The sequence below is a fragment of the Helicoverpa zea genome, chromosome 22, assembly GCF_022581195.2.
Source record: "Helicoverpa zea isolate HzStark_Cry1AcR chromosome 22, ilHelZeax1.1, whole genome shotgun sequence".
NCBI lineage: Eukaryota > Metazoa > Arthropoda > Insecta > Lepidoptera > Noctuidae > Helicoverpa > Helicoverpa zea.
This window is the reverse complement of record NC_061473.1, coordinates 5,082,584-5,100,400: the sequence shown is the minus strand read 5'-3', so window position 1 is coordinate 5,100,400 and position 17,817 is coordinate 5,082,584. Positions and strand designations below refer to the sequence as shown.

The 17,817-nt window shown below is 37.5% G+C and overlaps 3 protein-coding genes across 3 annotated transcripts; 2 read left to right on the top strand and 1 right to left on the bottom strand.

The window, feature by feature from the left end:
- LOC124641535 (eukaryotic translation initiation factor 2 subunit 1) lies at positions 1-3,414 on the top strand. Its single transcript, XM_047179631.1, has 7 exons — positions 1-159; positions 248-485; positions 741-969; positions 1,350-1,582; positions 1,969-2,084; positions 2,524-2,635; positions 3,249-3,414. Exons 2-7 carry the CDS (start codon positions 248-250, stop codon positions 3,314-3,316), a joined length of 996 nt encoding a protein of 331 aa, XP_047035587.1. The 5' UTR covers positions 1-159; the 3' UTR covers positions 3,317-3,414.
- Positions 3,415-4,033: 619 nt separating this feature from the next.
- LOC124641615 (endonuclease G, mitochondrial) lies at positions 4,034-13,509 on the bottom strand. The gene is made up of 7 exons (XM_047179767.1): positions 13,158-13,509; positions 12,798-13,000; positions 12,303-12,426; positions 11,700-11,812; positions 11,059-11,239; positions 10,399-10,523; positions 4,034-4,125 (listed from the first exon to the last, which is right to left on the bottom strand). Exons 1-6 carry the CDS (start codon positions 13,371-13,373, stop codon positions 10,428-10,430), a joined length of 933 nt encoding a protein of 310 aa, XP_047035723.1. The 5' UTR covers positions 13,374-13,509; the 3' UTR covers positions 4,034-4,125; positions 10,399-10,427.
- A 2,388-nt stretch (positions 13,510-15,897) lies between these two features.
- Positions 15,898-17,804, top strand: LOC124641193 (probable phenylalanine--tRNA ligase, mitochondrial). Its single transcript, XM_047179203.1, has 3 exons — positions 15,898-16,578; positions 16,663-17,307; positions 17,599-17,804. Exons 1-3 carry the CDS (start codon positions 16,063-16,065, stop codon positions 17,764-17,766), a joined length of 1,329 nt encoding a protein of 442 aa, XP_047035159.1. The 5' UTR covers positions 15,898-16,062; the 3' UTR covers positions 17,767-17,804.
- The last annotated feature ends 13 nt before the right edge of the window (positions 17,805-17,817 follow it).

The following is a 17,817-nucleotide window of genomic DNA, read 5'->3' as shown; positions in this document are numbered from 1 at the left end:
TTTTTTTCATATTTTCTAAAGTATGAGTGAACTTTCGGCTTGTCAAAACGAAACGTGAAAGCTGTCTTCAGTCGTCAACGTGAACAAGTGGTGTATTTCATCATTATTTTAGTTATTTCGTATAATTATTAACAGAATTACTGATAAAACACAAACAAGGTACGGAAATAAGTTAATTGAGAGCTTTTTTTGTTAAAAATCCTTAAGAAACACAAAGTATAGGTTATGAATAAAACAATGTTTTCAGATGCCTCTTTCGTGTCGATTTTACCAAGAAAAGTATCCAGAGGTGGAGGATGTGGTGATGGTAAATGTGCGGTCTATCGCGGAGATGGGCGCGTACGTGCACCTTCTCGAGTACAACAACATTGAGGGCATGATCTTGCTGTCTGAGTTGTCCAGAAGACGTATTAGGTCCATCAACAAATTGATCAGAGTCGGCAAGACTGAGCCTGTTGTCGTCATCAGAGTCGACAAAGAAAAAGGTTTGTATACTTTCCGTACTTACATTTATGTGATAATGTTGGATTGTACATGATAGGATGAGATGGTGGTAGCCTGTACCCTTACCAAATAAAGAGCGACTTTCATGCATTCACTTATAACATGTTTGAATATAATCACCTTCTATGGTCCAACACATATAATAAACACACTGTTTTAAAGAAATTTCGAATAAACCTTAAACATTTCACATAAAAAATTTTAAAAATACTTAAAAATCATCAATTTAATTACAGGTTACATAGACTTGTCCAAACGTCGTGTATCTGCAGAGGACATAGATAAGTGCACAGAGAGGTACGCCAAGGCTAAAGCCGTGAACTCCATCCTGCGGCACGTGGCCGAGCTGCTGCACTATGAGAGCTCGGAGCAGCTCGAGGAGTTGTACAAGAGAACCGCCTGGCTGTTCGAGGAGAAATACAAGAAGAAGGCTTCTGCTTACGACTTCTTTAAACAGGCTGCAGTGTATGTATTAATTTATTTTAAAATATACTGTCACTCAGTACTTTTTGTGCTTGGTAGATTAACACTTGTTTCTTCATCATCATTACAGCCTTTCACAACCTATATTTAAGTATATTTTATCAACAAAGAATACTGACATAGACAAAGAATACAGAATAAAGACAATCAATGGGAGTTGTAACAAACATTTTTGATACTTAAGAGATTTGCATCCGTTCAACTATTTATACAAGAAGAACAATAGTATATTACAAACAGAAAACAAAAATTTTCGTATGCATATGATTCTATTCTGAGCAATCAACAAAAACGAAATTATTTAATAATTAAATGGACAGCAATACCACACACTAACAAACAATATCCAATATATTTTCCAGTGATCCTTCAGTATTGAACGAATGTGGTCTCGACGATAACACAAAAGAGGTACTCTTAGCGAACATCAAGAGGAAACTCACCTCCCAAGCCGTGAAGATCCGTGCGGACATAGAGTGCGCTTGTTATGGTTACGAAGGCATTGATGCGGTGCGGGCTGCGCTCAAAGCTGGCTTAGCGCTGTCCACTGTGGACTTGCCTATCAAGATCAATCTTATTGCTCCTCCTTTGTATGGTAAGTTTTGTAAATGGCAGAAGACATCAAGAATATACAACACAATGATTGCATAAAATGGCTCAATTACAGAAATTTTAAATAATAAAAATCGTAAAAGATAACTTACTCTAAATCAAATGTTGGGACCACCTGAACTAAATTAGACAGGCAAAACAAATTTTTCAAAAAGAAATCTTTTAATTTGTGTGTTGTTGTTTGAGTTGTTTCAAATACATTGTTACATCTAATTTACATTGTCTAAGTCTAGTCTTTTGATATTCATTATTTTGTTCTATAATATTTCATATTTAACTTATTTGATCGATGCTCCTTTCCTTTTTCGCAAACAAATTCTAATTATAACAAGAGCATAAATATAACAATTTCATAATTGTGTTTTTCAGTAATGACCACATCAACTCCTGAGAAAGCAGATGGGCTCAAAGCGTTGCAGGATGCCATAGACAAAATTAAAGAGACCATAGACACAGCCGGTGGCGTGTTCAACGTGCAGATGGCGGTATGTGTTGTTTTTATCAATTTATTTATATTTTTTATACTCTAAAAAACCAACTCGTACTATATGACGATGTCGCCGAACTGTATGATTTTATATGTAAATATTTATTACTATTTTTATATATTTATTATTTTTGTTTCTCGCGGATTTGCCCATGTCGTCGTTTAAAAGAACTTAGGAACCCTTCCTCAATAATTGAAATACCTTAAACTGGTATTTTTGGTTCAAGAAACTAATTATCCATATTCAACTCTATGAACTTTCTCACAAACCAGCTGCATAAGATATTCACATACTGTCACATTAAATTCATCTCCATCCAACAACTGTATGTATGATGTTCACAAACTCAGACTCAAAAACGTATAGTCAAATCAGCATTTTCGAACGTCTAAAACAACTATATAATAATGATATTAACACACAACTCCCTGAACAGCCGAAGGTGGTGACGGCGACGGACGAGGCGGAGCTGGCGCGGCAGATGGAGCGCGCCGAGGCGGAGAACGCGGAGGTCGCCGGAGACTCCGCCGAGGAGGATGAGGACCAGGGTATGGGGAACTTAGAACTATATGTAACATAGAAAGAAGAAAGAAAGAAAATTTATTTATTGACACAACACAAGACATACATACACATAGTATAAAGTACAAAAATATCAAAAGGTTGCGCCAAATATGTAGATCCAGATCAGCATTATGTCAGAAGGCTAGTGCCCGAGGCTGGTTTTCATCTGGACCTATGTGACATACTTACTATTCCACTTACGGATTCAGCCATGTCCCTTCGGAATCACTCTATGCATACGGATACATCTGCGTCCCCATCGAACTTCTGCCCGTTTACAGATAAAAAGTAGCTCATTGTCTTCCACAACGGATGGGCTATTTACACTAATAATTTTTCAAATCCATCTTTTCTTTGCTTAGATTGTGGTATAAATATCAAAAGCTTCCTCATGGATCTATAGTAGTTTTTGCACTGTATACTGTACCTATTTTAGAATATGTGATGTTTTAGCAATTTTTGCATAAGTTCATAATTATCTTGTGGTTTTTACTATCATAATAAAAGAAAATAAGCGTTTATCTATTTCCCATTTTAGCATTTTACTTAAACCATTAAGTTTCTTTTTGCAGTTTTTAAAATAATTTTCCTTGACAGGTATGGGAGATGTGCGCATGGACGATGAACCGCAGCAGAACGGAGCGTCCGATGAAGACGAGGATTAGACAACAAATATATTACACCCATGTCGCGTCGCTATACATACTACATAACTTACGATAGTACTGTCATGTTACTACATAATATACACACGTTTTATACATCATGGCGTTTTATTTCTACCGTGTTCTAGAACAGTAGACTGGTACATAATCTTTTCTGTCTTCCGCCCTATATAAAGCTAGGAAAATTTATTTGCACGCCATCCACTTCGTCAATTTAGTTTTTGAATTAATTATTTTTGTTAATATCATATGCTATTTATTCTAAACCGGATATACATACCGGAATAAAACATAACCTATACAGCACGAAAGTGAAAGAATTTTTCATGTCGGTTCAGTAGTAGGGCACAAAAAAACGGGTTATTCCCGCTCGGTAACACCCTTTCGTCAACACTGTTGACGATCGGGAAAAAAAAGTTTCGTTCGTTCACAGTGTTGACAAACGCTATTTATTATTTTAGTGTAAAATGGTTATTATGCACATGATAGGGCCACTTTTATTTTCTAGTTAATTGTGTTTTAAAAGATCTAACATAATCCATTAAAACATTTAAAAAATCCATATCATTTTATTTCCATATTTTAAAAATAAAAACCAGCATTCATGGACACTGAACGAACGAAACTTTTTTTTCCCGAAAGGGTGTTACCGAGTGGGAATAACCCAAAAAAACATGTTTTTTGTTGATTACATATACACAGAATGAAACAATTACATAAACAATAAAATGTATTTATTTACAAATAACAACTATGTACAAGTTAACAAAATCACATGTGAAACAGATTCATAAAATTCATTTAATAATAGGCATGATGACAGTAATCAAAAATCATTAAAATAATATATTTATTAAATTCTTGACCGTTATTTGAAGCTTACTAGTTTGAGATAGGCACCTACGTGTTTTCCGCTTTTATCTCCGTCCTTTTCTACCCCATATCTTGCATCTCTCTCGCACACCGACCAGTTTCACTCCCCACCAGGCAGGAGGCGACGAGTGTTCTCGGCGGCCACAGTTCGTCATTGGCGTCTTGTTTTCCGCCCGAGAAGGTTGTCTAACCAACCGCTGTAGTATTTCGTTGAAAAATAAACTCAGTGCTCTCGCAGAACACAGGTGAGTTTATAATATTTTATACAATTTGTTAACGGTTTTACCGTTCGATATTCGATTTTGCGAAATCAAGTGTTAATATTTTGTACATCTACCCCTTTTTTGTCACGAGTTTCTTCCGTGTACTTTTTTTTCAGTAATTTGTTTTCAGAATGAGTGACTTATAAAGCAAATACAGATGCGGTAAATAATAAAGCTACCACAGCCCGTGCACGTGACTATGGAAAAGAAAGCAAGCCCGAAGTTCCTAAGGCACCTGTGGCCCTAGTTCAATCCTGCAAGGCGTTCAACGGTTTGACAAAAAAGAATGGTGTGAGGTGCGGTCCAACCAGCATCTCCTTAGTTCGGACTGATCACTACCGCACTTGAAGAGGGCTGATGGTGTCAAGAAAGCTTTTCGGCCTTGAAAGACTTGGTACGCTCCCCTCGGACTACCAGTAAGTCTGTTAGCCACCTCCCATGGGGGTCGGCTCATTATCACGGCGTGTGATGGTTTTCGGCCTTGAAAGACTTGGTACGCTCCCCTCGGACTGCCAGTAAGTCTGTTAGCCACCCCCCGTAGGGGTCGGCTCATTATCTCGGCGTGTGATGCTTTTCGGCCTTGAAAGACTTGGTACGCTCCCCTCGGACTGCCAGTAAGTCTGTTAGCCACCCCCCGTAGGGGTCGGCTCATTATCTCGGCGTGTGATGCTTTTCGGCCTTGAAAGACTTGGTACGCTCCGCCTAGGACTGCCAGTAAGTATGTTAGCCACCCCCCACAGGGGTTGGCTCATTTTCACGGACCCGCGCAGGGTACCAATCTTGCATGTTGCGAGACGCAGCATCATTACAAAGTGGGGACCAGTAAGTATACTAGCCACCCCCCACAGGGGTCGTTTCATTATCACGGACCCGCGCAGGGTACCAATCTTGCATTTTGCGAGTCGCAGCATCATTACAAAGCAGGGACCAGTAAGTATACTAGCCACCCCCCGCAGGGGTCGGCTCATTATCACGGACCCTCGCAGGGTACCAATCATGCATGTTGCGGGTCGTACCATCATTGCAATCTACCCTCGCAGGGTGGCTTTTTGGATCGACTTTCGAAGAGTCGCCATTATAACCTTCCCTCGAAGGGAAATGGTAATCACACTCACGCTGAATGGCGTGTGACGCAAAACTCTAAAAGCTCCCTTGGGATATCACGAGTAAATTACAATAGGAACCATGTCCAACAGAGGAAACAGAAAGCGTCCAGGACCGCAGGCGGACTTTGATGCGTCCAACAAGGCACGTAAGTTATGACTTTCCAGGCGGGTTGCCTAACATTATATCAAGACCAATGGAAAGAAATGGGAGCTCCGCCTTTCTTGTCAAAAATAATAACTGGGTATCGCATACCATTGGCCAAGAGCCACCTTTGATAGATAATGCCAGATTTGACCAGAGAGTCCAAAGAGATGGATGTCGTCATATCCCAAATGATAAAACAAAAAGTTCTATTGATAGCTGCAAATTCTGCCAGCTTTCTTTCCAATATGTTTCTTGTGCCCAAAAGGCGACGGAAAGAACCGTCCAATACTCAATCTCAAGGTTCTCAACAAGTTCATAATTACGGAACCCTTCAGTTTAATAAATGTTTTTCGGGTGCTAGAGTTTCTTCAGAAAGACGAATGGCTGTGCAAGTGGATCTCGCCCAGGCTTACTTCTACCTTCCGGTAGCCGGAGGTCACAGACATGTTCTTCGACTAGTATACAGAAGAAGACTGCTTCAGATTACGTGCCTACCATTTGGCTTAAGCACGGCACCCAAGACCTTCGCCACAGTGACCAATTTGGGTGGCTCAAACTTTGAAAACTCAAGGGTTACTTATAATTGTGTATCTCGATTTTCTGGTGGCTCACCAAGATATATTTGCCTACTTTGGGATCATTTGCACCACGTTTTGGATGGCAAGTGAATAAATCGCAAGCATTATCAACAAGATAATGACAAAACGCACTACGTGACAAACAGCACGACAAACTTAGAAGACCTGCATAGCTTGATAGGACTTTTAAACTTCGCAAGTTTTCGTTGTTCCATACGGCAGACTGCATTACCGGGCTCTCCTCACTTTCCTCAATGCAGTGTTGAACAGCAATCTATACCTACCCTATTCATGGAACCGTGAGCCAAACGGTGAACAAACCATAAAAAGGGTTCTTATAAGTCACGATTGAAGTAATGATCATATTTTATAAAAATAACTACGAAAGTAATATACTGACAACATTAGAAATGATATTTTAGAACGATGTCTGTGGAACTTATGCAATCTTTTCAAACTTATTTGAAATCAAATATGTATAATAAAGGCCGTAAATTATTTTCTTATAAATCGTTTACATGTAAAATGAACCTAGAAGTCTTGACTGTCATACATAGAACCCTACTTAATTGAAGACCACGATACTAAGAACATTTTACATAAAAATGTGACGTTTTTGTCATCGGTCGGGTTATACCCACCATTTTGAAAAAGTGTCATTCTTTGGTTACATTGTGGGCTCACGGCTCGGTGAATGGAGTATAGCAATGTTGAACCTACCAGCAGATGCCTTAGCAGATCTAAAGTGGTGGCTGGTCAGCTGCCACCAAACCTTGGATATTCATTCGCCACTTCCCTGTCACCTTATAACCACGGACGCCTCCGATGTAGGATGGGGGCACAACTGAACGGAACTCCCGTAATGGGTTCATGGAACGAGAGAGAAAAAGGCTTTCACTGTGATCTGAAAGAGATGCTTGCAGTATTAACTGGAAAATCACGGCAAGTTGCTAAAGAGATCAACAGCCATTTTTCAATGCAAAAATGGGACTGTGGTGTCATATCTAAGAAATCAAGGTGGCACCCGATCAAGGAGCCTACCGAACTTGACGTACAGAGTATTCAGTTATCTTGAGCTGTATCAAATCTATCACGTCGTGAATCATATACCAGCCCTATTCAACAGTCAGGCAGACCATCTCTCCCGACACAAACCTCCACCGGAGTGGCATCTTGTATCAGCAGTGGACCTACTTGCCTCGAAGCGAGCCCAGGGACACATAGTTGTGTACTACGTGCCCCTAGATCTGAAGGACCCGAAAGCGGGGTTCCACGATACCTTTTTCTCAAGTTTTGACTTACCCGCTAGCATGGGTATTACCGCCACCTTACCTTATACCGTAGGTCCTCAGTCATCTCAATTCAGGAACGGGAGTTAATCTCATAGTAGTTCCTTCGGTGGCACCAGGTATTTTGGCGAGCAGATTTGAAGTCCCGATCATTAGCAGTACCCTACACACTGATGAACCTCGAGCAGAAACCGATAGACACAGCAACGGGGATACCCCCTGCCAAGGTCAGGGAAATGGGGGGGGGGGAGGCACAAGGAGTCTCTCCGACTGAAGTCTTCTTCAATCCACACGCAACACTTATCAATCAGCTTGGAGTCGATGGTTAAATTGGGGCGAAAAGTATGAAATTGGATCCTATGAATCCTTGAATCCCTATTTGGACCTATACTTACCCAATTTTTAGCAGACTTACACATAGTAAATAAACTAACATACAATACTATTTTATTACACAAGTCAGTTATAGCTACACTATGCAATGCAGAAACCACTGGAGAGCTAGGTTCACACGTTCTAGTCGGACACAATTTAAAATCAATAGCGCTGAGCAAACCTGTTCCCCGGGAAGCCGTCCATCTGGAATAATGACCAATTGGTAACCTACTTAAGTGCAGTAAACGTAGACGAGAATAATCCATTTGCAACTTCCAGGCACACTGCTGCTCTTTCTTTTGCTAGCTTGTTTCGGAAAGGCGAGTCCATGATCTTTCCTTGCTTGCAATAGACCCAGAACATTTCAAAAACAACAAAGATAATTTAATCTTATGGCCAGTCTTTGGCTCTAAGACCGACAGTTCTAGTCATAGGCAGTCGGGTTGTTGTTTGATGGATAATCAGGAAAATATAAATCTAAGTCCAGTGTATTGGGTCAGAAAGACTAAAGCCTTGTTAGAAGATAGACGGACATCGGCTAATTCCGTAAATTTATTTATATCCGTTAGAGGCCAACCAAAGGCAGGCACCCGAACGATGATGCGGGTGGATTAAGACATTGTTAAAAGAGGCAGGAATAACTACAACCCCAGGAAGCTTCCACTCGGCGGTAGCGTCAAAATCTGTGTTGACAATATACTTTTGGACGATATATTAGCAAAGGGTAATTGGCGATCAGGCAATACATTTGCCCATTTTTACAGAAGGGAAAGATACCCACTAAATAGAAGTAGCAAGTTATCTCGATTATTTAATTAATCCAGCTGATTAATGTCTATATTTTTGTTACTATTGTTATTAAGAAGTATCGCAATGTTTTTGTTAATTACTATTAGAAAATGAAATCAATTTTGCTTTTGTTCTTGCATCTCTCTTTTAATTTTTATTACTCATCCTTCGAGCCCATTTCCCAACTATGTTGGGGTCGGCTTCCAGTCTAACAGGATGTAGCTGAGTACCAGTACCAGTTAACTTTGATTACATTAGTATTCCAGGACGCAATACACATACTTACATGTGATTACTCGTGTACCTAAGTACCTATTTACATACACAATTTCATTGTGCTTTTGCTCACATTGGCGTCCACTTCCACCAGGCGATAACAAACACGTCTCAAACTAGTAAGCTTCAAATAACGGTCAAGAATTTAATAGCAGCGTTTTACCTGAAATAAAACGCATATTAAATACTTACCTTATTTGAAGCTTACATTTTAATTTCTGCCTGGTGTTTTCGACTCAATGACGAACTGTGGCCGCCGAGAACACTCGTCGCCTCCTGCCTGGTGGGGAGTGAAACTGGTCGGTGTGCGAGAGAGATGCAAGATATGGGGTAGAAAAGGACGGAGATAAAAGCGGAAAACACGTAGGTGCCTATCTCAAACTAGTAAGCTTCAAATAAGGTAAGTATTTAATATGCGTTTTATTTCAGGTAAAACGCTGCTATTAAATTAAACTTGAAGCTTGGAATATAAAACGCGCATTGTTTTCTTTATTAATAATGTGATTAATATGTATTTTTATAAAATAAAATTACGAAATAAGGCAATCCGCCATGATATCTTGAACACCAATCAGAGCTCGTGACGTCATTTCTCAAAACAACTCGCGCGAAAGCGCGCGAACGTCACATTTCGTTATTGTGAACTTCCACTGCGATCTTTGTTTTTAATTAATTAGTTGTTTATAACACGAGTTATGGAGCCCGGATTTAGCAATGCAAACAGCGCTAATTTGCCTAGAATTGATATCATAATGCTGGGAAAGTTTTTGGCATCAAATAAAGATTTTTGTTCAGCTGAATTTAGAAATGTTAAAACTTCCATGTAAGTATACTAGTTTAATTAAAAAACAATGAGAGATGAAACCTAACCTCGAAATAGTTATTTACATTATAAACTATGCTAGAATCTAGAGAACTACGTAATTAATAACTTACATCAAAGTGATCTTCACAAAAATAAAGTTGTACCCTGGGCAATATTGCTTTTGAATCTCGCCTTGCAAGTTTAAGCCACTTGTTTCGTATTTTTGTAGGTATTGTGAGGAACGTACACAAATAACTTATCAGGAGTTGTTTTGGATGTGTTCTTACTTGGTCCCCCAGTGACCCCACAACACCTATGCCCTTTCGAATTCATATTTAATAACACAAAAAACTTAATTATTGCACGAGCGTTGCTTACTTGCGTCTTGTAATTTCAGTCGTGACGTCACAAGTGACACCATGACACTGACAAGCGTTTTCGCGCCGGATTCAAAGTGGACAGAGAAAAATGCAATTATTTGATAAAAAATCTTCGCATTTTCTTAAAATTAATAATTTTTCATATAAAATAGACGTATACCTACATCATACAAAGGAATTTAAAAATTTGTCATCATGCCTATTAGCTAACATTCTATATAGCTCAATTGTTTTACACTTTCTTTCCATTTATTCTGTTGAGTTTACTTCTGTGTATTTTGTCGAAGAACAGTAAACCTGCTGCTTTTTCTATTGATTCTGGTGGTACCTGTATCAATATAAAAATAAATTGAGCAAACCTGCCTGAATGCAGCGTTTTCTAATGCTTCCTATATATTTTTTATTCAGAAAAGGATTCTACCGAGTATTGACTGGTTTTGATTAGCTAGACTTACAAATAGGTAATGACTGCGCTTCCAATCCATACTAATATAAAAATGGGTGTGTAACGAGAGCCAGATGAAATAAAGTATAAAGAATAATAAATTAATTGTTTTTCGCTTAGCTGGACAAAATGTGTATAGCCTATAATTACACTGAAGATTCAGACAAAACCGGTTAAATATAACATCACACACAAACCAGAGCCACCTTATTATAAAACGTGGTTTTAAGAAGTCCACTGATTTTGTTCGGGACTTCGGGACGGTGGTTTAAAGCTGGTACTTTTTTTAAACCACGTTTTATAATAAGGTGGTCACTGACTAAAACCCATCATGTTCCTTCTTGAGCCCTTTATGTAACAGGGCCGGGATGACCTTTCAAACAATCCCGCAGCCCAAAAAAACATGACGTAAACATACCATAAAGGCAGACACGGGCGTCTCATCAGGTATCTTCTGGTTGGGCATGACATAGGCCTCCATGTCTAACGACCCATCCTTGGCCTCGCCCACCACGACTTTATAGAAGTGAGTCGGCACGGCCACCGTGTTTGCGCCAATCACTTGGTAGCGAACGTACGATTTACCGTCAGATTCTCGCCTGAAAATAATGGAAGAGAATATATTTATGTATAGGTACTTATTAATATTAAAATAAAGTTAAAGTTTGATATCAAGAATATAAAAATGCAATCAGTCTGGATGGATGCTGTAAACGATCCGAAACGTCGATTAAATAACATTATATGTATAACCGCGATAAAATCCGTAAAAGTAGTTTTATTTAAATGGAAAGTTTTTTTTTGTGAATTACTGTACCAATTACTACTGTAGTTAAACACAAAAAAAAACTGACACCAATTGTCAAACCACAGCAATTATGTTATTGTAAATAAATACTTTATGAAAGTATATAGATTGATTAACCAAAAAAAATTGCTAAACTGATTTTCACATTGAGCTTCATAGAAAAGTTTAATTTACAAGTGCATGACATGGTTCAAGAGGGCAGATTAAAAAAATGTTTAATCAAGAAATCTGGCTAGTATAATATAAGTTACCTAGGCAAGTAGAGTGGGCCAGTACAGCAGTATACATTAGTATAAACCCTAGTCAGTTTCCGCACATGCTTCTCTAGAGTATTCCATGCGTGTCGGTTGAAGCCCTCGCCTACCTGCACAGAAATTATACATTATTACATTTTGTTGTGCTATTTTAATTCATAAGCTATCAAATCTCTCAATCTCTCTCAAGGGTTGCTGTAAGAGAACCCAACTCTGGGTTAAGCTTGCCTTTGTACATTTTACATACATATCTTGGAAATAACTAAATGTGTATCTATTTGCCCAGCATCGGAATGATAAAAAGTCTGATGTTGATAAATAATTCAATGATAGTTCTAGCTCTCCTGAACAGCTCAAATTAAAGAGATACCAATTTTAAATCAACAGCTACCACAGATAATATTTTCCTTTGATCTGCAACCACTGAGTAGTTTTGCATCCCCACTAATTAAAAAAAACTTAAATAGATATTAGATATCTGATCAAATCATGGAATTTCTTGCCGGCTCATCTACATGAGACCAACTTTTGGAACCATGCAACTAGTGTGACATTTCATAAGAGCTTGCAAAGGCCTTAATATAAGTTTTGCACTGATACCTGAGGAGCCATATTGGTTAGGAAGAATGTCTGATCAACATGCTTCTGACAGAGGCGGTGGTTACCCGCAGCGGCCATGTGTCCACGGTCAAACCCTGAACCCTTGTAGTCTGTGTTTTGTGACCTGGAATTCATTTCAAGTGGATGTAAAAAAGATTTTAGAAATTGTAGTTAGTGGTTGAGCTAGCTAATTAGACTGAGTTCCCGGAATAAGATTGTAAATGTTTACAAGCCTGGATTTTAGTATACAGCAAAAGAGTTTGAATAAGTGCGTCTAAATAGCAAAACTTACTTTTTTACTGGTCTCTGAGGCATTATGTTCACCACAATTTAAATTTAGAATTCAAATTGTTAGACCATTACTACTGCAATTGGTACAGTAAACTGCACATTAGTGGTAACTGTCATGCACCTTAACTCAATAGCAATAAGTACGATTTTCCTATAAAACTATTACCACTGACCTGAAGTTGACTGTACCCTACAATTTCTTACCTAAAGAATGGATGAATGCTCTCATCAGGTTTGAAGTCACACTTGCTCCGGTCTACCTGGTCGTTCTTAGCAATGTGCTCCTGAGTGATATGCTCGAACACCCAGTTCGGCACCCTGTTGCGCCGGTCGTAAGACAGAATGAAGTCGTCATACGAACGAACATTGTCTAAACTTGGAAAACCATATTTCATTATTTGTGACACCTGAAATTTGAATAGTTTTAAAATGAAGAGTCATTTGTTACCTTAGTTATTATAAATAATCTCACTAGGAAGCATTATGGATTACATTTGGCTGATACAAAACAGTATTTGATAGTAAAACTACAATTTTTGCACATCCTATATGCAGAAGTCTCACCCGATCTTTTCCACCGCTGCTTTCAGTGAATGGGGTAGCAGCTGAAACAGTACCGAAGACGGGAAGGCCTGGCATACTCTTAACGCGTTTCCCGTCTACAATAATCGAATCATTCCACAGAAAATTATGAAATTTATCTGTATTTTGACCGACGTAAAATCCAGTCAGACCGATTGCACTCAATTGAGCGAAATGCAAAAGTCGCTTGCGAAACATTGTATAATTTGATAGAATATAATCTAGAAATGAGACTACGTATTGTAATAATATCTATTTAAGTCAAAAATAATTAAATTATTGTTTATCAAACTACGTAACCAAAGAAAGATTACATTTATTTATTTTATAGGTTATAAAATTGACATTTGGTTATGACACTTTATTACCCGTTCATAAACCCGCAGACTTTTGTTCTTAATAGGTAGTTAATGACTTTTGTTCTTGTTTCGGACTTGCTGGCTGGAATTCGCCATAGGTACCTATTTTACGAAAATTGTATATAAGTTTATTTTAACTTTTTAAACTTAATGTAAATACTCTATTAAATAAAGACTTCAGTCAGTTTATGAAACATTACTACAAATGTAACTTAAAATCATATTTACTTTTAGAGTTCAGATAAAGACATAATATATGTCAATGGATAAAGATATGCTTCAGCTTATACAGCAGCTTTCCATTAGAATACAACATTGAATACAAAGACAGTAGAAGAATAATACTAAATCGAATCTTCATTTTTCGTCAAAATTATGTAAGTCAGAAGTCAGGCTTGTTGACATGTGTTGACCATAGACATAATATTAGTAAACAGGACTGCGCATATCATAGACATAATATTAGTAAACAGGACTGCGCATATAAACCCAAAAAACGAGCCGAGTGAAACAGTTAGTACGGAGGCTGTCTGTCCCTTTCTAATAGGGTGACTATGAGATTAAGCTATGTGAGACAAATCCGAATTTGCTAAGATTATTAAACACAGATTAGTATTGAAGTTTTAACTTACACAGTTTGTGACCTTAAGATACTAATAAAGGCTTTTAATAATTAGCGGAAATTAGCAGTATAAAAGCAGGAAGATTCGAAGTGAAGACTGTTTTTTTTTGTATTTCTACTTCATATATAGACTGCTGAGCCATTTATGTCGCCTTTCTTCATTTTTTGGGAAGCTATAACAATAGTACAACAGTTTTAAAATCCATCACCCATATTTTGACTCGTTACAAGAATTCATGGGCACCCTAGTTGTTTGGTTTACGAAAATGTTATTATTAGCTAACCTGTGGAACGATATATTGCAACCACCATAGGATTCACTTTTGCAAGTAGAAACGCAACACTTTTTCACCATTTTAATAGTTTAAATTGATTTAATACAAAAAAATATAAACAAAATTTTAAATGCTGATTACGCGCCAAGAATGTTCAGGGTTACCGCTAGAAAATAAAAAAAAGCAAAATAAAAATTTATGTTGTTTATGTTTTAATAATAAATACGAATAAATTAATGCGATTGTTATTAATTTGTTGACTTACAATTGTTAAAATAAGATAAAAATATAAGTGATTAAATTGTTTTTGGGAAGACAAAACTTTTGATCACAACATTTTTTTATGCTGGCAAGGTGTTAGAAAGAGACAAACAGCCTCCGTTCGAACTATCCCTCTCGGCTCGGATTTGCCTCTGTGTATTATGCAACCAATTTAGTACCTTATTGCGTTAGAATAGAGTTCATTTTCGTAAATATATATTTTGAGCGTGCGCAATCTTGTTTAGTAATATTATATCTATGGCGCATATAAACCCAAAAAACGAGCCGAGTGAAACAGTTAGTACGGAGGCTGTCTGTCCCTTTCTAATAGGGTGACTATGAGATTAAGCTATGTGAGACAAATCCAAATTTGCTAAGATTATTAAACACAGATTAGTATTGAAGTTTTAACTTACGCAGTTTGTGACCTTAAGATACTAATACAGGCTTTTAATAATTAGCGGAAATTAGCAGTATAAAAGCAGGAAGATTCGAAGTGAAGACTGTTTTTTTTGTATTTTATACTTCATAAATAGACTGCTTAGCCATTTATGTCGCCTTTCTTCATTTTTTGGGAAGCTATAACAATAGTACAACAGTTTTAAAATCCATCACCCATATTTTGACTCGTTACAAGAATTCATGGGCACCCTAGTTGTTTGGTTTACGAAAATGTTATTATTAGCTAACCTGTGGAACGATATATTGCAACCACCATAGGATTCACTTTTGCAAGTAGAAACGCAACACTTTTTCACCATTTTAATAGTTTACATTGATTTAATACAAAAAAATATAAACAAAATTTTAAATGCTGATTACGCGCCAAGAATGTTCAGGGTTACCGCTAGAAAATAAAAAAAAGCAAAATAAAAATTTATGTTGTTTATGTTTTAATAATAAATACGAATAAATTAATGCGATTGTTATTAATTTGTTGACTTACAATTGTTAAAATAAGATAAAAATATAAGTGATTCAATTGTTTTTGGGAAGACAAAACTTTTGATCACAACATTTTTTTATGCTGGCAAGGTGTTAGAAAGAGACAAACAGCCTCCGTTCGAACTATCCCTCTCGGCTCGGATTTGCCTCTGTGTATTATGCAACCAATTTAGTACCTTATAGCGTTAGAATAGAGTTCATTTTCGTAAATATATATTTTGAGCGTGCGCAATCTTGTTTAGTAATATTATATCTATGGTGTTGACTGACATCAGTGACAGCTGTTTTGAGTGTGATTTCAAATCCATTTCATGGAAAAAGGTTTTTTTTTTATAAAGTTCTCCGAAGAAGTATTAGTAGCGAATGTAATCTCCAAGTGAATTACTACAGGTTTCGTTTCATCCTCTTGGAATTAAACGAGAATCATGACCAAGTTACTTCTGAAAACAAACCGGACTCTCTCTACGATTTTATCCAATTATAAATATAGCACAGCTGCAAAATCAGTTGCTGCAGTACAAATAAAGGGCAAGGAGTTCATATCAGACGATTATACTAATGTAACACCTAAAATTCTATCGTACTTGGGCAAGAATTTGCACTTGCAAAAAAATAACCCTCTGTCTATTGTCAGGCAAAGGATTGTGAATTATTTTTACTCATCCTTTACACATAGAGGTCATCCGTCGTTCAGTATTTACGATAACTTGTCGCCTATAGTTACGACGAAACAGAACTTCGATGATTTGCTGATTCCCTCTGACCACCCGAGCAGGGTGAAGTCTGATTGTTATTATATAAACAGAGAGACTCTATTGAGGGCACATATGACCGCGCACCAGAGCGAACTGCTGAGGTCTGGTTTGGACAATTTCCTGATGATAGGAGATGTTTATAGAAGAGATGAAATTGATTCTACACACTTTCCTGTTTTCCACCAAGTGAGTTTAATATTAGGAAAGTCTGCACAAAGAATTTGTCAATTTGTTTATCTCATAAACAGTAAAATGTTACCTTCTTTTCAGGTTGATGCAGTACGGTCACAACGCAAAGAGCAATTATTTCCTGGAAAGCCTGACTTAGAAATATTTGAACCATCATTTGATGTCAAGAACCCACATATGTTTATCAACTCTATAGATGACCCAATGAAGCAAAGTTGCCATACTCTTGAAGCTACGAAACTAATGGAAACTCAGTTGAAATCACATCTGATTGGTTTGACTAAAGTGTTATTCGGTGACAGCATAAAGTACCGATGGGTGGACGCATACTTCCCTTTTACTCACCCATCCTGGGAGCTAGAAATATATTATGAAAACAAATGGATGGAAGTCCTAGGCTGTGGTATTGTTCGGAACGAGATTCTTGTAAACGCAGGGCCATCAAACACTATTGCATACGCGTTTGGTCTTGGATTAGAGAGGCTTGCGATGGCATTGTATAAAATTCCCGATATTCGGTTAATGTGGAGTACCGACTCTGGGTTTTTAACACAATTCGAGAATATTGACTTGAATGCTAGTGTTACATATAAGCCTGTATCATCGTACCCTCAATGTACGAATGACATGTCATTTTGGCTGCCTCCCAACTTGACAGTAGACACATTCATGAGCAATGATTTCTATGATCTTGTCAGAGATGTTGGTGGTGATATTATTGAACAGGTTTGTAATCCTTAGACATATTTGTTTTTATTAATAACTAGCCTTTTTCCCGTGTTTCACCCGCATGCTGTGGGAATTACTGCCCTATTGGGATAAATTTTATTATAGTTTAATATACTTGAGACGAATGTAGCACTCAGATTGCAGCTTTAAGATTGTGGGTTGAATTTCAGTGTTAACTATGGGAATAGCAATACTATTTATTTGGAATCCCACACAAATTAAAATTCCCGCTGTATGAAGATGTGACAATGAGCAGCAAATATTAAAATTGAGATCATGTATTTTCAGGTGAAGCTGAAGGACAAATTTGTTCATCCAAAGTCAAAGAGGCACAGTCTATGTTACAGCATAATTTACAGACACCTGGAGCGAACACTCACTCAGGCGGAGGTCAATCAAATACACAAGGAGATTGAGAAAGCTGTGGTCGACGCCTTCGGGGTAGCCATTAGATAAATATAATTTATTATTTAAATATAGATGTTGTCGTTGCATTGTTGCTTTTTA